Source organism: Ranitomeya imitator, chromosome 5 (assembly GCF_032444005.1).
Source record: "Ranitomeya imitator isolate aRanImi1 chromosome 5, aRanImi1.pri, whole genome shotgun sequence".
NCBI lineage: Eukaryota > Metazoa > Chordata > Amphibia > Anura > Dendrobatidae > Ranitomeya > Ranitomeya imitator.
In genome coordinates, this window is record NC_091286.1 from 90,283,695 (window position 1) to 90,311,046 (window position 27,352).

At 45.0% G+C, this 27,352-nt stretch overlaps 1 protein-coding gene across 1 annotated transcript in view; it reads left to right on the top strand.

Moving 5' to 3' along the window:
• Window positions 1–27,352, top strand: part of EFEMP1 (EGF containing fibulin extracellular matrix protein 1) — a 147,793-nt gene that overhangs the window by 49,315 nt on the left and 71,126 nt on the right. Inside the window, exon 2 of the mRNA XM_069768916.1 lies at window positions 15,536–15,614. Coding sequence (XP_069625017.1) covers window positions 15,537–15,614 — 78 coding nt within the window. The 5' untranslated portion in view covers window position 15,536. The remainder of the gene's footprint in view (window positions 1–15,535; window positions 15,615–27,352) is intronic.

A 27,352-nucleotide genomic window follows, 5' to 3' on the forward strand; every position in this document is an offset into this window, starting at 1 on the left:
AGTGTGTCTGCTGCTTGATGGACACAGCATCCCTGATGATCACTGTGCCTCAAGAATACTTTCAGTTTTACTTTCCCGAAGATGCCTGCTCCAAAAAAGAACCCACCATCCGACATGTGGAGGCCAACTAACTGCCCCCTCAAGTGGCTGGAGTAGTGTGGATGTCTGTACAGGTGTGCAGAAAAGAGCTAGACCAAAAAGAGATTGTGTTTGGTAAAGGGCTCTGAGAAGGAGGGAAGGAGGACCCATTTTTACCCTGGGGATGAATGTGCTGTTGAGGTAGGGCAGTTACTGGCTGACTACCTAGACAGAAACAATTGGAAATGTGCTACTCATGACCAAGCCAGCAATAAGTTATTCCAGCAGCATGTGTGAGTCAGCGAAATTTAAACGTTACCTACTGCCTCCCAGCGCCTTGGCAAAGTGATAATACCCTGGGAAGCCACGTTGACGCCACCAGTGTGGCAAACTGTGCTCATTATGCCGGTAGTGGAGCATATATCCTTGTAAGGGGTGGATGTCCAAATTGAACCAATAGAGTGGGGAAGAAGCTATCTTCGGACTATTGGTTGCTTGCACTTTAGCCACTGTTGGGAAGGGATTTGTAACCAAGCATTGAATAAACTTGAGCGAAGCAAGCCTGCAGTTGACATTCCAGCAAGAAGTAGCACAAGTTTGCGTGATGCCAGAAAATCTCATCAAGGCCGATTCTATAGAATTATCGTCTGTAGGAGGAGACCTGTGGACCTTGGCGGTTTCACTTGATGGTTAAAAGAACAGAAATGAGTCACAAGCCAGTCCTTATCTCTTGGAGCAAATGAATGCCAATCTCATGGAATTCTCCCCAAAACAAGTATAGCAGGTCGAACAGTTGCTGCAGCGATATTGAGGAATATTTGCACAGCACAAAGATGACTTCGAATGTACACAGGTTATACAGCACAAGATCCCCACAGGGACCACTGTTCCCAATTGAGAAAGGTATCGGCAAATTCCACCAGGAGGTGAAAGAATTGCTGTCACACATGCTGCACAGTGGAATGATCCGCAAAAGCCAGCGCCTCTGGGTGGCACCTACTGTGTTAGTTTGAAAGACAGATGGTATGCTGAAGCTTTGCATGGACTACTGATGGATTAATGCTTGCAATGTGTGGGATTCCTACCCATTACCCAAGATCAAAGAATCCCTTTATGCACTGGAAAAGGCCAAGTCCTTCTACTCTCTCAAACCTAGGGCACCTACTGGCAGGTCCCGATGGCTGCTGAAGATCACCCAAAGAGGCCTTTGTTCTCCCTATTGGCCTATTCAAATTTAACCGTATGCCTTTTGGGCTGACAAATGCATGGGCGACATTCCAATGCCTGATGGAGAAACTCTTGAAGGATCTAAACTTTGAAGCAATCCTGATATGTATATCTTGATGACATCAACATCTACTCTTCCATGTCCAAGGACCACCTTATCAAGGTAGAACGAGTGTTGGAGAGGATTCTAAGGCATGGGTTAAAAGTCAAACCCTGGAAGGCCGGGGTCACACCTAACGTATAAAAATACAATCCATTTTTTACGGCCGAGATACGCAGAAAAGTTCAGAAAAGTGAGAAAATATTCAGAAAAATTCCCACGCTACAGTTCATATGAGTTTATGCCACCAGGGGGCGCATCTTCGGTGATGGCATCGCTAGTCACCGAAGCTCTGTTACCTTCATTTCATTCATTCCCCAGTCTTTTACAGCTGGGAGCGGCTGCATTAGCAGCGCTCCAGATTGTAACTGTATTTAACCCCTTCAGATGGATTTACAGCATGGGACATGACTGTACGGCAGACAGGTATGGGATATTGTTGCTTTTTTATTTTGGAATTTTTTACAGGAGAACGAGGGTCTTCAGTTGGATTGAGCGTACAATAAAGATAATAAAACCCTGTGTCTTTCTTTCTTTCATTAAAATACTTTATTCTTAATGTGTGTGTGTTTTAGTGAGGGATATGTAAAAATCTAACGGATATGCAATGGTTTACTGTATGTAAACCATGTCTCATATCCTGTCGGGTTTGATAAGGACTTAGCAAAAGCCAGCAATTGAATTGAATTTTTTTGCTATCTAGCTCTGTATGAAATATAAATATATATATATATATATATATATATATATATATATGTGTGTGTCAATTAAATATATATATATATATATATACATACACTTATACTATGTGTACACATTTATTTTATCTATTCTATTTTAAACCTGTCAGTGTGATTTTACTGTACACCGCACTGAATTACCGGCTTTTCTATAGAACACCGATACGTATTTCTCGCAAGGCAGACGTCTGGTCCGTGTGTAATCCATATTTTTCTCGCCCCCATAGACTTGCATTGGTGTATTTTTGGAGGAATACGCTGACAATCGCAGCATGCTGCAATTTTCTCAGCCCAATAAATACGGCCGAGAAATATAAAGCTGATGGAAGCTGCCCCATAGAGAAACATTGGTTTGAGTGTACTGCATTGTTTTTGCGCCTCTCACTTATCCGTATTTCTCTCTAGTGTGACCCTGGCCGAAGTGTCACTTGTTTAAGAGGAATATTGAATATCTGGGACACACCGTTTCCAGCGATGGAGTATAACCCACCACAGAGAAGGTGGTTGCAGTAGAAAAGTGGCCCACGCCTAACAACCTGAGAGAGCTGAGAGCGTTTCTGGGGCTGGCTAGATACTACCGCAGATTCATCAAAAACTTCAACAAGATTGAGGCACGGCTCAACGGGGAGTCAAGCATCAGCCAAGCCAGTGCGGTGCTAGGCAAGAGGAAGCTTTTCAGGCATTGAAGGTAGCACTGATGGATGCTTGCATTTTAGCTTAAACTGACTTCTCTCAGCCTTTCGTGCTGTTTACCGATGGGAGCCTGTATGGACTAGAAGTGGTGCAGACACAGGTGTAGGAAGGAAGAGAAAGGGTGAACGCCTATGCCAGACGGTCACTGAGGGAGACTGGAAAGAACCTGGACAACTACAGTTTTTTAAGCTGGAATTACTGGCTCTGGTGTGGACTATGACCGAAAAATTTGCAGAATACTTGTTGGGGTCAGAAATAGAAGTGCGGATGATAATAATCCCCAGCCTTACCTGAAGAATGCAAAACTGGGAACACTAGAGCAGAGATGGGTCGTGAGAATGTCCAAATATCAGCACAAGATCTCCTACCGGTCCAAATATCAGAATACGCATGTCGATGTTCTGTCCCTAGTCACTCAAGCAGTCCCAAAAAAAGATGTGGATTAAGAACATGAAGGTGATGAGATTCCAAACCTGATGCAGTTTGCCGTAGCTTTAATAGCCACCCAAAAGTCTAGAGAAGAGTCCAGACCCGTTACGATCCTAGGTCGCCCCAGAGATGAGTGATGAGCGAGCATGCTCGCCACTACTCGGTACACGTCCTAGCATCTCACTGCTCGAGATGCTCAGAGCTCGCCAAGTATTTCTGGGGTTGCTTGGTGGGAGCTCGGGTCCCCGCTCTGCATCTTTGGCGCTCTTTAGAGAGCCAATGAACATGCAGGGATTGTCTGCCACACACTGTAATGCCGCAGCCATGTTGGTTGTAGCTTTACAGTGATTGGCTGGTCGCACAGCGTCATCAGGTCTGTATCAGACCTGGCACCGCCATGTTCGTCACAGTCTACTCTGAAATCAGGCAGTGTAGGGAGAGTTGCTGCTGAACTAGGGAGAGATTTGCTTGTGTCTTAGTTAGTATAGGTATACCACAATATATTAGACACATATCCATCTCAACTAACAGTCCTTCTGAGGACTAATCCAGCTGCATAGATATCAGTGCTAGGCAGGCAGTAGGTGTATGTGGCAGACTGCAGTGCATATAGCAGGAGGGTCCATTCCAGTTCTGTCTGCTGCTGCTGCTGCTTTGACAGATATTTCTAGACACAGCCCCAGGTATCAGGGGCCAGGAATATTTTTGGGGGACCTTAATCCTGATTATTTGCTTAAAAAGCAATCCAGAGAACACCGTTTTCTGCTCCATTTGCTTGTTGGCACTGCAGAATACAGCCAGATCCTGTCCATATTACAGTGCTAAAAATCCATCTATTTAACACTAGAAGTCCCAGAAATTTTGAGCTCCCCCCTGAAGTCCCCAAAGAGGGTCAAATGACCCTTAATCCAAACTGACAACTCTGATGACAACTGTGGTTTCTTCATCACATTGATCACATAAAATTGTGCTCAAAATTCTGCCATTTCTGGCCTCCATTTAAATTTTGCTGCAGTGTGTTAGCAAAGTTATTGACACCAGTTTGCTGGTAAAAATAGTTACCTACAGGCCAGCTATTTAAAATTGTGGTCTGTCCATCACACAGATCACATATAATTGCGCTCAAAATTCTGCCATTTCTGACCTCCATTTAAATTTTGTTGCAGTGTGCTAGCGAAGTAATTGACACCAGTTTACTGGTAAAAATAGTTACCTACAGGCCAGTTATTTACAATCACATGGATCACAAATAAGTTCGCTCCAAATTCATCTATTTATAGTGAATGTGGAAAATATTGTCCTCCATTTAAAATAGGCAAGGCGCATGGCAAGGGTCGGGTAACTGGATGTGATGGTGATTGTGATTTTGCATGCAGAGGCTGAGGCTGTGGGCAAGCTGAAATTGTGCCACAACAAACACTCACATCTTCTCACTCGGCCTTCCTGTCCCAATTACTAGAAGACCGCAGCACAACACTATTGAAGCCAGAGCGGTGTCAAAAGGTTGCTGGTTGGATAGCGGATAATGCTTCCAGTCACTTTGCCATCATCACCACCACGCTGTCTTCCACACGGTCAAGTCTCAGTAGCCGTGAGTCTAGACCACATATTCCCCACTCTGATCCTTCTTCCTCCCACCATGCCAAGTGCCCGGAGACAACTGCTCCCACACTTGGACACTCTGAAGAGCTGTTCACTTTTCCATTTATAGATTCGGGCCTCTCGCCCGGTCCACTCTAAGTGGGGCAAGAGGAGATCGCATGTAGCGATGCCCAAATATTTGAGCAGCCATTGTCACACGAAGGCGATGGTGGGAAAGTGTCACAAGAGGTAGACGATGATGAGAAACAATTGCCAGAAAGTCTGGTGGAGGGCCAGGTGCGGAAGTGGAAGACGAGTTGGTGGATGATATAGTAACTGACCCAAGCTGGCAGGAGGACATGCAGAGTGAGGACAGCAGCACACAGGGGGAGGGAGGCATAGCAGCCCAACTGGCAGGTAGAAGCAGTGTGGTGGCTGCAGACAGAAGGCAGGAAACCGTTCCCTGTAACACCAACATGGCGGAAGTTGCCAGTCCAACTGTTAGGTCTTCCCAAGTCATGTTGTTTTTTAAAGACTCTGCCGATAACCCCAAAAAGGTAATTTGCACCACCTGCCATGCCGCCATCAGCAGGGGTAGCAAAACTACCAGCCTGACCACCACCAGCATGATCAGGCACATGGCAGCAAAGCACCTAACTTTGTGGGCCGAACCCCAGGGTCCAGGAACAGTGTCTTTGGGTGACACCACTGCTTCTTCCCCTGTCCATGGTACATGCGAAGATGCCTCCTGCCCTGCACCTGTCATTGCACACACTCAACTAGCACCATCAGCAAGAAAGTCCACATAATTGTCCCAGCGCAGCGTTCAGTTGTGCATACCTGAGTCTTTGCAACGCAAGTGCAAATACACAGCCAACGCCCCACAGGCCACAATACTAAACTCCCACATTTTGCGACTTCTTGTGCTCGAAATGCTGCCTTTTAGGCTCATGGAGATGAAAGCTTTCCACAACCTTATGGCGGTGGCCATCCCTTGGTACTCGGTCCCCAGCCACCACTATTTCTCCCAGTGTGCCGTCCCCGCATTACACAAGCACGTATCCCGCAACATTAGCCATGCCCTCAACAATGCATGCAGTTACTGGGAAAGTCCACATAACCACGGACACATCGGCAAGTGCTTGTGGACAGGGATGGTACATCTCGCTGACGGCACACTGGGTTAACAGTCGACCCTGGGATAGAACATGTCCTCCCTAAGCCGAGGATTATGGAGCCTAGGTCAATTAGGTTTGCCCCCAAAGTCTACAGCTCCTGTACCTCATCCTCCTCCTTCTCCACTTCAGCCTCCATCTCCAAAATCACCACATCAGTCATAAGCTGGAAGCATTGCAACAGTGCCTCAGCCTAGAGGCAACAGGCTGTGCTGAAGCTAATATGCTTAGGTGACAAACTGCACAATGCTGAAAAGTTGTAGACAGCTCTGAAAGAGCAGGCAGATCTGTGGCTGACACCACTGAACCTGCAGCCAGGCATGGTCATGTGTGACAATGGCTGGAATCTGATGGCAGCTCTGAGGCGAGGCAAGCTCACACACGTACCATGCATGGCCCATGTGCTTAACCTTGTGGTTCAGCGGTTACTCAAAACCTACCCGGAGCTGTCGGATCTACCTGTCAAAGTACGCTGCCTGTGTGCCCATTTTAGAAAGTCAACTATAGCTTCCGCCACCCTTGCCATGCTTCAGCAGCATTTGCAGCTACCGGCTCACCGACTGGTGTGTGATGTCCCCACGCGTTGGAACTCTACACTGCATATGTGGGAAAGGATTTGTGAGCAGAAGAGGTAGTGGTTGACTACCAGCATCAAAAAGGCTGTCGGTATTCAGTTCAGACTCCACACATAAGACCTCAGGAGTGGACGTGGATTTCAGACATATGTACCATCCTCCTTTGAGGACTCCACTGAGAGGGTGAGCGGCAATGACGCCATAACTAGTGTCACCACCCTGCTTCTCTGTGCTCTGAAATGCTTTTTGCTCACAATCAAAGAGGATGCATTGCAGGCAGAGAATGATGAGAAGGAGCAAGGAACCATACAGGGTGATTACACAGAGCCCAGCCTCATCTCATCCCAACGTGGATTGGGTGACAATGAGGAAGAAGAGGAGGAGGAAGAACAGGAACTAGCTTCATGCGCTATAGACGGTACTACCTGCACAACTGTCATACCATCTGTTCAGCCTAGATGGCCTGAGGACAGGGAAGAGGAGAAGGAGGTGGTGAGCATGGTCAGCATGGTCAGTCATCCTCTTGGTGAGGACATGGAAGTCTTACCTGTTAGCAGTCTGGCACGCATGGCTGAGTTTATGTTACGCTGCCTTTCCAGTGACCCTTGCGTTCTCAAAATTTTGGGTGGCAGTCATTACTGGTTGGTGACACTGGTAGACCCACGATCCAAGAACTTTCTATCTCTTATTCCAGAGGCAGACAGGTCTACTAAAATGGGGCAGTACCAGAAGGCTCTTGTTGCGGAATTATTAAAAAAAATTCTCATCTGAAAATGATGGCAGCAGAGTTCACAGTTTGTTGGACAACCAAGGAGTACAGGCGAAAGAGACACAACTCCAATCCAGCAGAGGCAGGGGAACACTGTCAAAGTTCTAGGAGAGTTTTTTCAGACCCTCCCATTGCACAGGCCCTGAGGAGCGGGGTACTCTCACAAGGAGTGCAAAGTTTGGGAAGATGCTGAGGGAGTACCTTGCTGGCTGTACCAACATCCTCCATGATTCCTCTGTGCCTTACAATTAATGGGTATCCAAGCTGGACATGTGGTATGAACTGGCTCTCTACGCCTTGGAGGTCCTGGCCTGCCCTGTGGCTAGCGTTTTGTCAGAGCGGGTTTTTAGTGCCACTGGTGGAATTATAACTGAAAAGCACATCCACCTGTCAACTGAAAATGCTGACATGCTGACTACAAAAATTGACAAGGGCTAGATTGGGACAGACTTCTCAACACTACCAAATGATAGCGGCATAACATAAACTCAAATCCAGTCTGTTTTTTGGGGGGGTCTATTCCCATGCACCTCTTCACACCCACACATGGGTATACGCTTCCTGATTTTGGCTATTTGCTGTTATCCTCTTCCTTCTCCTCACAGTGGTCCGTGATGCAACACCCGCATAAGGGTGTTTATGATGCACGTAAACACAATTTGTTAGACGGTATGTTCATGTATACCCCCAGGGGTAAATGTTTGTCAGCCCATACCATTAGTGCATGGACATTACTAGTATAGGAGACCAGCTCCTTTCTAATGGGAACATTTTTTATGAGGCCCCCTTCAACATCTCTTCCAAGGGGCATTGGAGTGCCACCAAAATTTTGGCAGCCCTTGCATTCACTGCTTAGACAAACACTATAGGAGACCCACTTCCTAATAATGGGAACATTTTTTCATGATGCCCTCCTCTACGTCTCTTCATAGGGGTATTGGGGTGCATCCAAATTTTCAGCAGCCCTGCCACTGACTGTATACTCAATAACAGTATAGGAGACCCACTGTTTATTAATGGGAACATCAAAGCATAGCCGGCTGATGGCTCTCTAATAATAGTGAGGGCTGACTGCTGGCCCTTTAAGAATAGTAAAGGCCGCCTAATGGCCCTATAAAAATAGACTTTGGGACTTTTGGAGTCCCTCCTTAATAAATGAAACAGGATGTCTCTGATGATGTGTCACACACCACATGACCAGATAAGGTTGTAAAATGTTAAAATGACATTAACCAGTGAATGCATTTCTCTTTGTTGAAAGCAATGCTATAGTTCAAAAACGCATCAAAAACACTATGTGTGAACATAGCCCAAGGTGTGGAGCAGCATTTTTGTTTTTGGTTATTTATTTTGCCTTATATACAAGTCATTACCCCGGAAAGGATGCTCCTTAACATATTTTCCAGGAAAAATCCATTTTAGTTGAGTTTTTGCATGTTTTACTGTGAGACTGTAAAAGTGCTTCCAGGGGTCTTCCCCATGCTGTTCCCATGTCATTTGAGCACTGTTCCCATCAATTTCTGCAATTTCTAGTCCTTCTGCAGACTGTCGGGGTTCAGTTTCCCATAGACTTACTTTGGGCTTGTTGCTCGAGTTGAGCATTCCAATTTGCTTGACCTGAGCAATGAGCACTCAAGCATTTTAGTGCTTGCCGATCACTATTAGTAGCCCAAGAAATTCTGCACAGGCTCCACCCTTTGGTCATTCAGTAATTGGAGAAATAACTCATCAACATGTTTTTTGTATACAAAGACGTCATCTACATCAATAAGTATATGACTTTCTAAATCATGCAATCTAAAAATGTCTGAAGTACTGTATGTTAGGAGTAAAGTTTCCTCTGCTGCACAGGGGGAATCTCGATCCGTCTCCGCTGCGGTCTTCCATTCTCCTCCAGCCGCAGTGGAGTCTGCTCAGCAGGGACGTCGCTCCCAGTGTCTTGCTCGCTCTCACTCTGTACAGAGAGTTACTGCTGCTTCTTCAGCTCCTGCCATTAAAGTCAGTGCTGGTCAGCGGCGAGCGGACTTCCCTGGGACTAAGTCCTTGTTTGCGCACACTGAGCATGCCCAGAACAAGATCTCCCGTTGGAGATCGAGGGTCATGTGCTCTGGCTCTGCAGCGCATTCCATTGGTCCTCTTGGCAGGCCCTGGAAGGGCAAAGTTTCTGTGGCCACTTCCTGTCCTGCAATTATATAAACTGCGCATGACCGCACGGCCATGCGCTAGTGTACAATTGAATACGTGTGTTTGTTGTGAGTGCAAGTCGTTCATTAAATACCCCTCTCCTATTGTATGACTGTTCGCGTATGGAGTATGGCTGCTATCTAGCGCCCGACAAATCACTCAACGTGTCACACACGTATCAGCGTCTATTGCTGTGACCGCCATTGCGGCGCCACGCGCCAGTAGTGCGCTTCCTGACCCACGTCTGGGTGCTTAGTGGTGCCTGCCAGCACGGCACAGTTCGCACTTCGGTGCTCTAATTATAAGAGTTGCCTAACACACCCTGTTGCGGTGTTGTGTCAGCAAGTGGTCTAATCGGACTTCAATCCTAGTTGGGGTTAAGTTCGCTGACTGCTTGCTCGCCTTCTATGTGCGGTACCGCGATCCTGTGACGCAACAGGATCGCTTCCTTCACGTTGGGTGAAGTTTAACCCACGCGAGTATACTTATGAGTACCGCCATATAGTCCGTCATTACTCAGCAGCAGGTTCCATCTCTGCACGGTGGACCCCGGGCTATGAACGCACCGTACACTATCAGTCTTATTATTTGGTGCGTTCCGCTAGCCCTAACATTACACTAGCGCCAGGGTCTGGCTAGTGATGACGGACAAACAGCAATCCCTGCGGTATATACAGCAGCTGGAGGGTACGTTGGCGGCTCTCGAGAGCGCAACCTCAGCTGTGGATGTTACCGCAGTTGCTGTACAGGCTGCCAGCGTGGCTGCAGCAACTTTGTCCATTGCCACCCCTGTTCCGACATTTTATCGCCTCCCGCTGCCAGAAAAATTTTCTGGTAATAGCAAATTTTGTAGGGGATTCGTGAGTCAGTGCTCTATTCATCTCGAGCTTCTGGCTGCACGTTTCCCCACAGAGCGGGCTAAGGTGGGATTTATTGTGTCTCTATTGTCGGACAGGGCGTTGGAATGGGCTACGCCGCTGTGGGAGCGTGGAGATCATGTGGTGCAGAGTGCTCCTCTGTTTTTGAGCACTTTAAAACAGGTCTTTTTAGGACCTCAAGTCACCCATGACACTGCGCTCCAACTGCTGGCATTAACTCAGGGTGAGTCCTTGGTCAGTCATTTTGCCGTCCAATTCCGCACTTTAGCATCTGAGCTGGAATGGTCGGATAAAGCTCTTATCCCCATATTTTGGAGGGGCTTGGCTGACCATGTAAAGGACGCTCTGGCCACTAGGGAGATTCCTGCCACACTGGAGGAGTTAATAACAGTCGCCACTCGAATTGACCTCCGTTTTAACGAGCGGAGGTTAGAGCGAGTCCAGTGTAGGCAGAGGTTTCGGCTGGCTCCTACTTTCGCCAAACCTCTGGAATCTCCGGTCCTGGTTCCTGAGTCACATGAGGCCAGGGAAGTGTCACAAGCGGGACCTAAGTCCCGGACCGCTTGTGCACTCAGGGTCTGTCATGTTTGCCAGCAGTCTGGACATTTAGCCACAAGATGTCCTCAGCTGTCGAGGAAACGTCAGCGTCTAGTGGTCGTAGGTGGAGGTACACTAGACACGGCGACGTTTGCCTCTAAATTGTCCTTTAAGGGGACAATTACTATAGGTTCATTCTCCCACTTGGTAGAGCTCTGCGTGGATTCTGGGGCGGAGGGCAATTTTATGTCTTCTGCCTTCGCCCAACGCCACGCAATACCTCTGGTTATGCTAGCTCAACCTGTAACAGTACGAGTGGTGAATGGGTCGACTCTGCCCTCACAGATAACTCACCAGACCATCCCTTTTACTCTGTCCATGTCGCCATCTCATCAGGAGATTGTTTCTCTGCTCGTCATTCCAGAGGGAATTGATGAGGTCCTGTTGGGAATACCTTGGCTACGGTACCACTCTCCTCATATCGAGTGGTCCTCTGGCAGAATTCTGGGATGGGGTGAATCTTGTGGGGGTAGGTGTCAGAGGGAGTGCGTTCAGGTAGCTACAACTGAGGTACCCGCAGATCTTTCCTCTCTCCCCAAGCAGTATTGGTCGTATGCAGACGTATTCTCCAAAAAGGCGGCGGAGACCCTTCCGCCCTATCGCCCCTATGACTGTCCTATTGACCTCTTGCCTGGTGCTGAGCCTCCCCGGGGTCGAGTCTATCCGCTATCTCTCCCGGAGACGGAGGCAAAGTCACAGTACATCCAGGAAAATCTGGCAAGAGGGTTCATCAGGAAGTCAGTGTCACCTGCTGGGGCAGGGTTCTTCTTCGTGCAGAAGAAGAGTGGGGAATTGCGTCCATGCATAGACTACAGGGGTCTTGACGCCATCACCGTTAAGAATAAATACCCTTTGCCTTTGATATCTGAACTGTTCGATAGGCTTCGGGGAGCAAGGGTATTTACTAAATTAGATCTGCGGGGTGCTTACAACCTGATTCGCATCCGTGAGGGGGACGAATGGAAGACGGCTTTTAACACCAAGGATGGGCACTATGAATATCTGGTGATGCCCTTTGGGCTCTGTAATGCCCCAGCCGTTTTCCAAGACTTTGTGAACGATATCTTCCGGGATATGCTTTCCACCTCGGTCGTAGTCTATCTGGATGATATTCTCATCTACTCTCCAGATATTGACTCCCACCGGAGAGATGTTTGCAAAGTCTTCGACCTCCTACGGGCAAACTCCCTCTATGCCAAGTTGGAGAAGTGTATGTTTGAGCAGGAGTCCTTACCTTTCCTAGGCTACATCATCTCAGCCCAGGGATTGGCTATGGATCCTGCCAAACTACAGGATGTGATGGACTGGCAGGAACCCCATTCTCTTAAAGCGGTGCAGCACTTTATGGGGTTCATCAATTATTATCGACAGTTCATCACGCATTTCTCCACTTTGGTGGCTCCCTTGGTTGCCCTCACCAAGAAGGGGGCGAATCCCAAATTGTGGTCTGAGGAGGTCTCCAAGGCCTTTGTCTCTATAAAGTCACACTTCGCTAGCGCTCCCATTCTTCATCGCCCCGATGTTGATAAGCCATTTATCATGGAGGTGGATGCCTCTTCTGTTGGTGCTGGAGCAGTCCTCTTCCAAAAGGATGCTCAAGGTCGGAAGCATCCTTGCTTCTTTTTCTCCAAGACCTTCGCACCAGCAGAGAGGAATTATTCCATCGGGGACAGGGAGTTGCTAGCCATGAAGTTGGCTTTCTCGGAGTGGAGACATCTCTTGGAGGGAGCACGTTTTCCCTTCCAAGTCTTCACAGATCACAAAAATTTGGTGTATCTGCAGACAGCTCAGCGGTTGAATTCTCGCCAGCTCAGCGGTTGGTCCTTGTTCTTCTCCCGGTTTCATTTCACCCTCCATTTCCTTTCTGGGGAGAAGAACATTCGGGCCGACGCTCTCTCTCGCTCCGTTGTGTCATCTGCGGAGGAGGAGGAGGAGCCTTGGCTTATTGTCCCCACCGAGAGTTTGACAACCGTGGCCCCGGTTTCGCTGGAGTCTGTGCCCCCGGGCAAGACTTTTGTTCCATCTAGTTTGCGACCGGAGGTTCTCTCTTGGGCGCACTCGTCCAGGGTGGGTGGACATTTTGGTACTAAAAGGACATCAGAGTTACTGGCGAGGACATACTGGTGGCCGCATATGGCTCGTGATGTCGCGGAGTACGTTCGGGCGTGTGTCTCTTGCGCCAGGAACAAGACTCCTCGGCAACGGCCAGCTGGTTTGCTTTATCCTCTGCCCGTGGCTGACAGGCCCTGGGAGATGGTCGGGATGGACTTTGTGGTTGGCTTACCCAAGTCTCGTAATTGCACCATTATCTGGGTGATCACCGATCATTTTTCCAAGATGGTGCATTTGGTGCCTCTTCCACGGCTACCATCTGCACGGGCGTTGGCTGTCTTGTTTATCAAGCATATCTTTCGCTTACACGGTATGCCAGACAAAATTGTTAGTGACCGGGGTCCCCAGTTTGCGTCTCGATTCTGGAGGGAGCTATGTCGTCTACTCAGTATTGAGTTAAATCTCTCTTCGGCATATCATCCCGAGACGAATGGGTTGGTAGAAAGGGCCAACCAGACCTTGGTCACATATCTGCGGCATTTTGTTTCTGCCAGACAGGATGACTGGGCATCCTTGCTACCGTGGGCAGAGTTTGCACTTAACAATGCCGTAGCCGACTCCACCAGTCAGACTCCATTCCTCTTAAATTACGGCCAGCATCCGCGTGTTCCTGTGCCCATGCCTGTGTCTTCCGCTGATCCCAGGATGGCAGACTGGGCTGTGGAGGCACGGGACATTTGGGATCGCACGCAGGATGCCATTCGGGCCTCCAAGGAGAGAATGAGGTCCTCCGCCGATGTTCATCGGCGCCCCGCTCCGACTTTTGCCCCTGACGACTTGGTGTGGCTCTCCGCCCGTAACATCAGGCTGCGAGTTGAGTCCACTAAGTTTGCTCCTCGCTACTTGGGTCCCTTCAAGGTTCTCGAACAGGTTAATCCTGTGGTCTACCGCCTGACTCTTCCTCCACGCTTGGGTATCACCGACACCTTTCATGTGTCCCTCTTGAAACCCGTATACATGTCCCGGTTTTCCGAGTCATCTGCCGGGACATCGGGTTCGTCTACGGATGATTACGAGGTGAACGCTATTTTGGGGTGCAAGGTGGTACGCGGCAAAAAATTTTATTTGGTGGATTGGAAGGGTTATGGTCCAGAGGACTGGTCTTGGGAGCCTGCTGAAAACATTCGGGCCCCACAGCTCATTGCTGCCTTCGAGCGTAGCGAGGCCCAAGGAGGGGGGGGCCCTAGGAGGGGGGGTAATGTTAGGAGTCGAGTTTCCTCTGCTGCACAGGGGGAATCTCGATCCGTCTCCGCTGCGGTCTCCCATTCTCCTCCAGCCGCAGTGGAGTCTGCTCAGCAGGGACGTCGCTCCCAGTGTCTTGCTCGCTCTCACTCTGTACAGAGAGTTACTGCTGCTTCTTCAGCTCCTGCCATTAAAGTCAGTGCTGGTCAGCGGCGAGCGGACTTCCCTGGGACTAAGTCCTTGTTTGCGCACACTGAGCATGCCCAGAACAAGATCTCCCGTTGGAGATCGAGGGTCATGTGCTCTGGCTCTGCAGCGCATTCCATTGGTCCTCTTGGCAGGCCCTGGAAGGGCAAAGTTTCTGTGGCCACTTCCTGTCCTGCAATTATATAAACTGCGCATGACCGCACGGCCATGCGCTAGTGTACAATTGAATACGTGTGTTTGTTGTGAGTGCAAGTCGTTCATTAAATTCCCCTACCCTATTGTATGACTGTTCGCGTATGGAGTATGGCTGCTATCTAGCGCCCGACAAATCACTCAACGTGTCACACACGTATCAGCGTCTATTGCTGTGACCGCCAGTGCGGCGCCACGCGCCAGTAGTGCGCTTCCTGACCCACGTCTGGGTGCTTGGTGGTGCCTGCCAGCACGGCACAGTTCGCACTTCGGTGCTCTAATTATAAGAGTTGCCTAACACACCCTGTTGCGGTGTTGTGTCAGCAAGTGGTCTAATCGGACTTCAATCCTAATTGGGGTTAAGTTCGCTGACTGCTTGCTCGCCTTCTATGTGCGGTACCGCGATCCTATGACGCAACAGGATCGCTTCCTTCACGTTGGGTGAAGTTTAACCCACGCGAGTATACTTATGAGTACCGCCATATAGTCCGTCATTACTCAGCAGCAGGTTCCATCTCTGCACGGTGGACCCCGGGCTACGAACGCACCGTACACTATCAGTCTTATTATTTGGTGCGTTCCGCTAGCCCTAACACTGTATATAAGAATGTAAGATGTATGCCAATAAGGTAATATGGATTCATTTGTATGGTATTTCTACATAATTTAGTCTAAATGCTGCAAAAAAAAAAATGTCCGTAATTCTATGTTGAAAGCAATAAAGGGTGAAAATCCAGCCTCAGGCAAATTAACGGTTTTGTAGTTCGATAGTGAAACTTTCTTTGACCTTGCTTATATGTTTTTCTTAACTTTCAGCATGTTGGGGATTCTGTTTTTTGCAACATTGATTCCATCAATATCAACACAAGACACCGATGAGACCATAACATATACGGTAAGACAAAGTAGACTATTCTAATCACTTTACAGATATTTTTATGTCCATAAAACTACTATATTAAGATTTTATGATTATATTAAGGTTGTTTATGTTTCTAGGGACTTCAATATTGATGATTTATCCTTAAATCATCTGATTGGTGTGGGCTCCTTAAGTGTGAACCTTACATATTCGATAATAATAATTGGTGGAGGCCCCTAGGAGAAATTTTAATATATAATTACCTTGTAATGTCTTCACATCCTGTTCTGTCCAGATGTGTACGGATCCCAGACTTCCAAGCAGCGGAAGTTCACCGACTGCCATATTGGAACACTCAATTGATGGGTATCTCAATATGGAAACTGCTAGTGGTAACAGCGCCTTGCGTGGTACCACCAGCGGAACACCGTCACACCACACACACACAAACACACACTGTATACGCTGAAGGCACTACACACAAACACTGTAAACGCCGTATGCAGCCTCTTGGGAGGTACCACCAGCAGAACACCATCGTGAACACGCCGCCGAGGGATTAGCTGAATGATTCACTGACCGCTGCCATCTTTGTACAGGAGGAGCACATGCGCAGTTTTAATGTGACCACCGCTATCTGTCTGCACAAAGATGGCGGCGGTCTGATTTACTGTGAATTCCGAATTCTGCACAGGTGCAGTGAATCATTCGGCTGATCCCGGCGGCAGATGCGTGACGTATCTATAGGCAGAGGAAGCCGATCACATTAAAGGGATTTTCCCACAACCAAAGGTTAATTTTAAAAATTGTCTGTGTCTGATCGTGTACGGAGAATACTACATCTCCTTGGCAGGGGAGAAAGCAAAAGACAATACTGACATTACAGCAGGAGATCACAGAGGATTCATTTTGTCAGGTAAAATATTTCACTGACTGTTTTTAAACAATATTTTACCTCACAAAATGTATACTCTGCGATCTCCTGCTATAATGTCAGTATTATCTTTTGCTTCCTCCCCTGCCGAGGAGCTGTGGTATGTTCTGTACACGGTCAGACACAGACAGTTTTTAAAATGAACTTTCGTTCGTTGGAAAACCCCTTTAAAAAGCAAATATCAATGCCAACATGGCTCCTCCTAAAAAGTATGCCAATGACAATAATAATAATAATAATCTTAGTTTATATAGCGCCAACATATTCCGCAGCGCTTTACAGTTTAACAGCTTCAAACACAACAGTCATAAGTAACAATGTTAACAATACAATAATTAAAGCAACACAAGACGACCCTGCTCGTGACAGCTTACAATCTACAATGAGGTGGGGAAATACAAAGTACAGGTGTGTATTTACAATGATGTATTTACAATGATGGTCCATCCATCTTCAGGGAGTGGGGGATAGATGGAAGTAAATGGGCTACAAAGGCACAACGTCGAAGACAACAACAGGCAAATGAGACTCTTGAACAACAACAGCATTGCTGGGACAAAAACAATGCATATAAGCATAGACGTCAAGCACATAAGTCCCCTGATGCAAAAGTCATTAGATTATCACATGATGCCATTAGGCAACAACAGCACTGCAAACAGAAATCTGCAGTCTTAACATCAATACCATGCTCACAAGATGACCCCTTGGAACCACCACACCCCACCGCCGAGTCTACAACTTCAAAGTGTATGTGGTTAACTAAGAAGGCATCTTCCCAACGCAAGCTACTTCAGGAACCATGCCCATTGGCCACAGCAAGAAGACTGTCACATGATGCAGAAGCACACCGTCTACAGTGACAAGCTGAAACACAAAGCCAGAGAGAAGTGCGACTACAACAGCTACGACAAAACAACATCCACCGGCAAATAAGTCACATACAAAAAGAAAGACAAAAGCAAAAAATGTAACACATGATGAAAACACAATTCACGAACATAGCTGCGGTCCCATGAAACATTTATGTCAAAGTTGTCAATCTTTTTTTGGAGCTGAGACGCCTTCTGGAAAGCTTACTCAGTGCTGTCAGAAGGGGAAAGTCCATCTACCCATTCTCCAGTATCCAGAAGAATTCAAAAAGTTGATGACAGGAGAAAGTGAATTCAGCAAAAATTTCATGGACAATATTCACAGTATCAACAGTTCTTTTGCTTTTGCCTCCATGGGAGCAAGTATTTCACTCCCACCTGGATATGGCCCATACTGTTTTCGCATACATTGACAGATATGTAATCAAACAGGCACACTACAGGGGAGAGATTCTTATTGCTGCAAAGCCTGGCCCCATCGTGATAGCATCGGGCCTCCATCTAGTATATGATAAGAGCTTGAGAGGTGCTAGGCTTTATGTAGATGTAGACTCCCTTGGACTTCAGAAAATGGTCAGCTTCATACGTGTTGCCACCAGTCTACTTTTTTTGGCTGGTGAAAATCACCAGTCATTAGGAGAGTTTATGGTGAAGGCTCAATAGATATTTAAAGTGGCAAAAAAGGAAAAACATATCCCCTTTATATCCAGGTTATAACAATACTATATGTTTGGAAAGTTTTGGGAACACACTGTAGATATATTATTACAAAATCACAGTAGTTCCTAACCATACATAACCATAACCATTAAAACATAAAAATGTAGAACAATTTCCAAAATTTACAATTTCTGCTGTTAGGCTGGGATCACACATACGCGAGATACGGCCAAGTCTCACAGGCGAAATCCCTCCACTAGCGCTGGCACTTGGGAGTGGAGCGTGCAGCTCCATGTGTTGCTTTGTGGCTGCACGCTCCGCTCCGGAGTGCCGGCGCCAGAGGAGGGATTTCACCTGCAAGACTCGGTCGTATCTCGCGTATATGTGATCCCGGCCTTAGAAAACTCTTCATAAGCAATTTCAAGGTCACGAAAATGTATCAGGAGTAACCAAGTAGGAGTGGTATTATTTGTTACTAATATTTCAATTACTGGATTATGCAATAATTAAAATAGCAAAGGAATGCTATACAACAAAAATAATAATAATAATTGTAATAATAATAAAAATACCATTTATGCCTCAACCGATAATAATAACTAAAGCTGCCTCTGCTTAGCAACCGTTTGCAGAACACGCTTTAATTTAATTTGCCGATGGCCATGTTAATATTCAATTTCAGCTGCAAAAACTATCCACATTTTTTTCCTTAGCATTTCCCAGGGGCCTGATTCTTATAAATTAGATGACTAATGAGTAGTGATGAGCGAATATACTCGTTACTCGAGATTTCTCAAGCATGCTCGGGGGTCCTCCTTGTATTTTTTAGCGCTCGGAGATTTAGTTTTTCTTGCCGCAGCTGAATGATTTACATCTGTTAGATAGCATTAGTACATGTGGGGGTTGCCTGGCTGCTAGGGAACCCCCACATGTAACTATGCTGGCTAACAGATGTAAATCATTCAGCTGCGGCAAGAAAAACTAAATGTCCGAGCACTAAAAAATACTCGGAGGACACCCGAGCATGCTCGAGAAATCTCGAGTAACGGGTATATTCGTTCATCACTACTAATGAGTATTCTGTGGCTTTTTTTCAGAGTTATTGCAAATTAATGACTCTGCAAGTTTTCAGGGAAAGGTGAAACTGAGAAACCATCAAAAATCTACAACTTTGTATAAAAATGCACAAATATAGACATAGCCATTCTGGGACTATGCCACATATTTAAACCATAAAGCGGTCTGTATGTAGACATACATTTATTGTAGAGTTTCTTATGCCAGTGGGTTTTGTATTAGGACTGGGGTATTTTACACTTGTCTTAATAAATCTGCTCGATACTGCTCAGGAGTAAAGTACGGGCCTCTGAGATTAGCAGTGTATTTTGTCCACTGCTGGAATACTTTATGTTAGTAAAATTTTTTAAAAAAATCACAAAAAAATTGTTCAAGTTGTCCACTCAAAAATTGCGCGATTTTAAGGTTAAGTTTTCTGCCACTTTTTGGCTGGATTGGCTGGAGGGCAAAAGGAGCACATGCCTCTTGCCCTGGGGCATACAACTGCTTGAGGATAGAGGGGGCACTGCCCTCCTTGATGACTGATTAATGATTCTATCCAGATTTTATAATGGTCTGTAGCATTTAATTTAATAAAAATGTTGGAAATTAACCAGTACATAGGGGCCCTGAGATGAACATATAGTTCATCAATCATAAGTGTTACCACAACTTCAACTATGACTATTCATGTTGAAACCGAATAATCTGCCTGATTTTGAGAGGAACATGTGTTTTGTGGCTCTGTTATATACCTGATCCTTTGTTCCCCTGGGAGATTACCCACTGCTAATATCAATGCACACCCCACAGTAGAAAATTGATGCATTGTTATTGTATTTTTCTGACAAATTCTAAAAATCTGTCAAAAATTGGCAACACTTTTCAGTCTCCTGTTCTTATAAAATTTGTAACCAAATGGTTGTCTCATTTATACAATTCTTCACTTGACTGACTTCTCTAATCCCAACACTCATGTTATCATCATAAGAAGCGACACATGACTTATCATGTATCCTGCAGTGGTAATAGGTTGCAAGGCCCCCGGATAGCCGGACAATATTATCTCCGGGTCCGGATGGCATACACCCACGAGTACTAAGAGAACTAAGTAATGTAATAGATAAACCATTATTTCTTATTTTTAGGGACTCTATAGCGACAGGGTCTGTTCCGCAGGACTGGCGCATAGCAAATGTGGTGCCAATATTCAAAAAGGGCTCTAAAAGTGAACCTGGAAATTATAGGCCAGTAAGTCTAACCTCTATTGTTGATAAAATATTTGAAGGGTTTCTGAGGGATGTTATTCTGGATTATCTCAATGAGAATAACTGTTTAACTCCATATCAGCATGGGTTTATTAGAAATTGCTCCTGTCAAACCAATCTAATCAGTTTTTATGAAGAGGTAAGCTATAGGCTGGACCACGGTGAGTCATTGGACGTGGTATATCTCGATTTTTCCAAAGCGTTTGATACCGTGCCGCACAAGAGGTTGGTACACAAAATGAGAATGCTTGGTCTGGGGGAAAATGTGTGTAAATGGGTTAGTAACTGGCTTAGTGATAGAAAGCAGAGGGTGGTTATAAATGGGATAGTCTCTAACTGGGTCGCTGTGACCAGTGGGGTACCGCAGGGGTCAGTATTGGGACCTGTTCTCTTCAACATATTCATTAATGATCTGGTAGAAGGTTTACACAGTAAAATATCGATATTTGCAGATGATACAAAACTATGTAAAGCAGTTAATACAAGAGAAGATAGTATTCTGCTACAGATGGATCTGGATAAGTTGGAAACTTGGGCTGAAAGGTGGCAGATGAGGTTTAACAATGATAAATGTAAGGTTATACACATGGGAAGAAGGAATCAATATCACCATTACACACTGAATGGGAAACCACTGGGTAAATCTGACAGGGAGAAGGACTTGGGGATCCTAGTTAATGATAAACTTACCTGGAGCAGCCAGTGCCAGGCAGCAGCGGTCAAGGCAAACAGGATCATGGGGTGCATTAAAAGAGGTCTGGATACACATGATGAGAGCATTATACTGCCTCTGTACAAATCCCTAGTTAGACCGCACATGGAGTACTGTGTCCAGTTTTGGGCACCGGTGCTCAGGAAGGATATAATGGAACTAGAGAGAGTACAAAGGAGGGCAACAAAATTAATAAAGGGGATGGGAGAACTACAATACCCAGATAGATTAGCGAAATTAGGATTATTTAGTCTAGAAAAAAGACGACTGAGGGGCGATCTAATAACCATGTGTAAGTATATAAGGGGACAATACAAATATCTCGCTGAGGATCTGTTTATACCAAGGAAGGTGACGGGCACAAGGGGGCATTCTTTGCGTCTGGAGGAGAGAAGGTTTTTCCACCAACATAGAAGAGGATTCTTTACTGTTAGGGCAGTGAGAATCTGGAATTGCTTGCCTGAGGAGGTGGTGATGGCGAACTCAGTCGAGGGGTTCAAGAGAGGCCTGGATGTCTTCCTGGAGCAGAACAATATTGTATCATACAATTATTAGGTTCTGTAGAAGGACGTAGATCTGGGGATTTATTATGATGGAATATAGGCTGAACTGGATGGACAAATGTCTTTTTTCGGCCTTACTAACTATGTTACTATGTTACTATGTTACTAGTTTCTTTCACAGCTTAAAAAAGAACTAAACTTTCAACAAATTTTGCATAGATGAATTGTATAGGTGAATATAGGAATTTTTGGAATATGTCTTATCAAAGAAATCAGCTTCTTTCCCCACTTATTAGACACTGCTTCCGCTCCTCTTTCCTCCAGAGCTCATTATTCACTCTACAAAAAAACAACAAAAATTCATCTTCTCAAACAAGATGCACTGACAGCTTACTGTAGTATTGTATGACACAGGCCATTATACTCTATAGAGAAGGGAGAAGAGAGGAGTGAAGAACAGGGAGAGAAAACAAGCAGAGTAAAACACAGAAAGATCATGATGAGCTTTCTAACAAGTCTTTAACCTCATGCCAAAGCTTGATTCACATCCAGATAACCCTGTTCTTTTGTAAAATGTCCTCCATGCTGATATTTGTCTCTGTGTGCTAAAAAAGAAATGAAAAGCAGGAATACATCTCTTTATACTGTGCTGTGCATGGGAGAAGTCATAGAAACAGATATATATGGAAGAGATCACTGCAAATAGTCTCCACCAACCAGTTTAAAGAGGATTGGAAATTAAGAGATAGAGCCTGCAGAGGAGAAACTGGAGAAAATGCAGGATACTATTCACATAATGGCCAGATATGGTGTTATTCCTCATGTGCACCCACAGGACAGTTTATTTTGAAAAATTACTAGAAAGCATGGTTATCCTTTAACCCCTTAATGACCCCAGCTTTTTCGGTTTTGCATTTTCGTTTTTGACTCCCCTTCTTCCCAGAACCATAACTTTTTAATTTTCCATCAATATGGCCATGTGAGGGCTTATTTTTGCAGGATGAGTTGTACTTTTGAACGACATCATTGGTTTCAGCATGTCATGTGCTAAAAAACGTTAAAAAAATTCTAAGTGCGGTGAAATTTCAAAAAAGTGCAATCCCACACTTGTTTTGAGTTTGGCTTTTTTGATAGGTTCACTAAATGCTAAAACTGACCAGCAATTATGATTCTCCAGGTCATTGCGAGCTCCTAGACACCAAAAATATCTAGGCTATTTTTTATCTAAGTGGTAAAAATAAATTCCAAACTTTGCTAAAAAAAAAATGCGCAATTTTCCAATACCGTAGCATCTCCATTTTTTGTGATCTGGAGTTGGGTGAGGGCTTATTTTTTTGCATGCTGAGATGCTGTTTGTAATGACAATTTTGGTGCAGATACGTTCTTTTGATCTCCCGTTATTGCATTTTAATGCAATGTCGCGGTGACCAAAAAAAGTAATTCTGATGTTTTTAATTTTTTTCTCGCTACGCCGTTTAGTGATCAGCTTAATCCTTTTTTTATTGGTAGATCAGGTGATTCTGAACCCAGCGATACCAAATATGTGTATATTTGATTTTTTTATTGTTTTATTTTGAATGGGGCGAAAGAGGGGTGATTTAAACTTTTTTTTTTTTTTCATTTTTTTTTTTTTAAATTTACTTTTGCCATGCTTCAATACCCTCCATGGGAGGCAAGAAGCTGGCATAGCCTGGTCAGCTCTGCTACATAGGAGCAATGCTCAGATCACTCCCGTGTAGTAGAATTGCTGCATTGCTATGAGCACCAACCACAGGGTGTCGCTCACAGCAATCCGGCATCAACAACCATAGAGGTCTTCAGTAGACCTCTGGATGTCATGCCGATGCATCGTTGACCCCCAATCACGTGACGGGGGTCAGCGATGCGTGCATTCCTGGCTCGATGGCTGGAAGCGCTAGTTAAATGCCACTATCAGCGTTTGACAGTGGCATTTAACTAGTTAATAGCGGCGGGTTGATCGCGATTCCACCCGACACTATTGCGGGCACATGTCAGCTGTATAAAACAGCTGACATGTCCAGGCTTTGATGCCGGCTCACTGCCAGAGCCCGCATCAAAGCGGGGGTTCTCTCCTCGGATGTACCATTCCATCCGAGGACAAAAAGGGGTTAATATGCATTAATAAGGATCTCAGTTTGCACAAATAGAAAGTATTTGTTGGACAAGCTCCTACAGGAACAATCAGAATTAAAAAAAAATTAATACAGTTAAAGGTAATGCCTCTTAAAGAAACCTAATGCCCATATTAGTGCATAAGGACAGATATATATTTAGTAATATATGCAGTTTGTATTGTGAAATCTGCTGACAGATCCTTCTTAAGCTTGTGCAGAATTAGTGAATTAACATGTTTCACTTGATGTCATAAAACATAAAAATTATACAGCAGAAACCAAACTAAAATGCTGAACTGTAGCCGACGACTTGACATGACACATACAAGAAGATTAGAATTCTGACAGCAGATGAAGAAAATGAGCCTATCTAGTCATTCCATTTAACTAGTTAGTGATTTCAGTACATATCTGCATGGATTTTAGGCAACTTGTCAAATGATTTCCTGCTTTTTCCTACTAGTTCTTGCTCACAGGAAAAGCTATAAGCAGCTGATTTAGTCTGCTAGCTATCATTTGGGAATTCTCCAAAATCGAGCGATGATCTCCATGCACTTTATTACTCATCTATCCTTTGGGACTGTGGGGTGAGGCCTGACAAGAGATTAAGCGAGATTTCTAAGGATACATGATCTAGCAACTTTCTCAGAAAAGTGTGTACAGGAACTCAGCCGTGCTGTCTATTTTGGACCTAATTACCATCGCCTTTGGCGTTACTGTGGTTTTATATTTAAGTGATGTGTGAGAATAATTGAAATAACAATGTTATATTAATGATCTGAGGCAAAATTGTATAACACTTGAAAAAAAATTGGGTTACATAGTCTTAAAACCTTTCCTGTATGTCGTACAATCCATTGTGTTACCGTCCCAATTAAAAAAGGTGTTAAAGGGAACCTGTCACCAGGTTCTATAATGCTGTATATAAGCCCCCGATCTGACCTGTAAGAGAAGAAAAATAACTTTTATTATACTCACCTCCGGGGTGGTCCAGTCCGAGAAGTGTCGCTCTTCTTGGTCCGGCGCCTCCCATCTTCTTGCTCATCCTCATGTTTGCTTCATGTGGATGATGCATCACTGCATCATCCACACAAGCTCCCCGAAATCGCGCTTCTGTGCAGGTGTACTTATCTGCCCTGTTGATGGCAGAGCAAAGTCCTGCAGTGCGCAGGCTCTGGGCCTCTGTGACCTTTCCGGATGCCCGCGCAAGAGGACTTTGCTCTGCCCTCTATAGGGTAGATAAGTATGCCTGTGCAGGAGCGCGATGTCGGGGAGCCTGTGTGGATGACAAAGGGATGCGTCATCCACATGAAGCAAGCAGGAGGGCGGCATCGCAAGAAGATGGAAGGGCCGGACCAAAAAGAGAGACACCCATTGGACCGGACCGCCCCGCAGGTGAGTATAATTAAAGTTATTTTTCTTCTCTTACAGGTTGGATCAGGGGCTTACTGCATATAAAGCATCATAGAATGCTGTATATAAGCCATGAAAGGCGGCGGCTGTAACTCGTATCGGCCAAACCTGATGACAGGTTCCCTTTAATTCACTAATTCTGCATAAGCTTAACAGTTCTAAGAAATCTATTTAATAATGTAATCTGTTTAATAATGTAAACATATCTTTCTATGGTACCATAACATTAAAATTGAACAACAGAAATTCAACAAAAATGCTGAATATTCATAGCTACTAAGAATGAGATAGATGCCTAATATCTACTTTCTCACCTTAAAAAAACAGCCCAGCATTTTCTAAATATAAAAAAATCAATTAAAGACTCTGAATTTATAAATGATTCGGAAAGTATTCAGACCCCTTTACATTTTTCACTGATTGTTTCATTGCAGCCATTTGGTAAATTCAAAAAGTTCATTTTTTCACATAAATGTACACTCTACACCCCATCTGGACTGAAAAAAAACAGAAATGTAGAAATGTTTGCAAATTTAATAAAAAAAGAAAAACTCAAATATCACATGGTCATAAGTATTCAGACCCTTTGCTCAAACACTCATATTTAAGTCACATGCTGTCCATTTCCTTGTGATCCTCCTTGAGATGGTTCTACTCCTTCATTGGAGTCCAGCTGTGTTTAATTAAACTGATAGGACTTGATTTGGAAAGGCACACACCTGTCTATATAAGAAATCAGAGCTCACAGTGCATGTCAGACCAAATGAGAATCATGAGGTCAAAGGAACTGGCCAAGTAGCTCAGAGACAGAATTGAGGCAAGGCACAGATCTGGCCAAGGTTACAACAGAACTTCTGCAGTACTCAAGGTTCCTAAGAGCACAGTGGCCTCCATAATACTTAAATGGAAGAAGTTTGGGACCACCAGAAGTCTTCCTAGACCTGGCCGTCCAGCCGAACTGAACAATCGTGGGAGAAGAGCCTTGGTGAGAGAGGTAAAGAAAAACCCCAAGATCACTGTGGCTGAGCTCCCAAGCTGCAGTAGGGAGATGGGAGAAAGTTCCACAAAGTCAACTATCACTGCAGCCCTTCACCAGTCGGGCCTTTATGGCAGCATGGCATGACGGAAGCCTCTCCTCAATGCAAGACATATGAAAGCCTGCATAGAGTTTGCTAAAAGACACATGAAAGACTCCAAGACTATGAGAAATAAGATTCTCTGGTCTGCTGAGATAAAGATAGACTTTTTTGGTGATAATTCTCAGCAGTATGTGTCGAGAAAGCCAGGCACTGCTCATCACCTGCCCAATACAATCCCAACAGTGAAACATGGTGGTGGCAGCATCATGCTTTTGGGGTGTTTTTTATCTGCAGGGACAGGATGACTTGTTGCCATTGAAGGAAACATAAATGTGGCCAAGTAGAGAGATATCCTGGATGAAAACTTCTTCCAGAGTGCCCTGGACCTCAGACTTGACCGAAGGTTCACCTTCCAACAAGACAATGGCCCTAAGCACACAGCTAAAATAACAAAGGAGTGGCTTCAGAACAACTCTGTCACTGTCTCATTCTTAACTGGTCCAGCCAGAGCCCTGACCTAAACCCAATTGAGCAACTCTGGAGAGACCTGAAAATGGCTGTCCACCAACGTTCATCATCCAACCTGATGGAACTGGAGAGGATCTGCAAGGAAGAATGGCAGAGGATCCCCAAATCCAAGTGTGAAAAACTTGTTGCATCATTCCCAAGAAGACTCATGGCTGTACTAGCTCAAAGGGATGCTTCTACTCAATACAGAGCAAAGGGTCTGAATAATTATGACCATGTGATATTTCAGTTTTTCTTTTTTAATAAATTTGCAAAAATTTCTACATTTCTTTTTTTTCAGTCAAGATGGGGTGCAGAGTGTACATTAATGAGAAAAAAATGAACTTTTTTGAATTTACCAAATGGCTGCAATGAAACAAAGAGTGAAAAATTTCAAGGGGTCTAAAGGCTTACCGCACCCACTGTATAAAAATTCCAGACAATGAGCTAGTTAACCAAATAAAGAAATGTGCATTTTGTTCCTTCAGGACCTGGCAATTTTTTTTATTTCACTTTTTCATCATCTTATTCCAAAAACTGTAACATTTTTATATTCAAGTCAATGTGGCCATATGAGGGTTTTTTGCAAGCTATTTTTGGGTACATACAGAGTCTTGAAAAAGTATTTATGC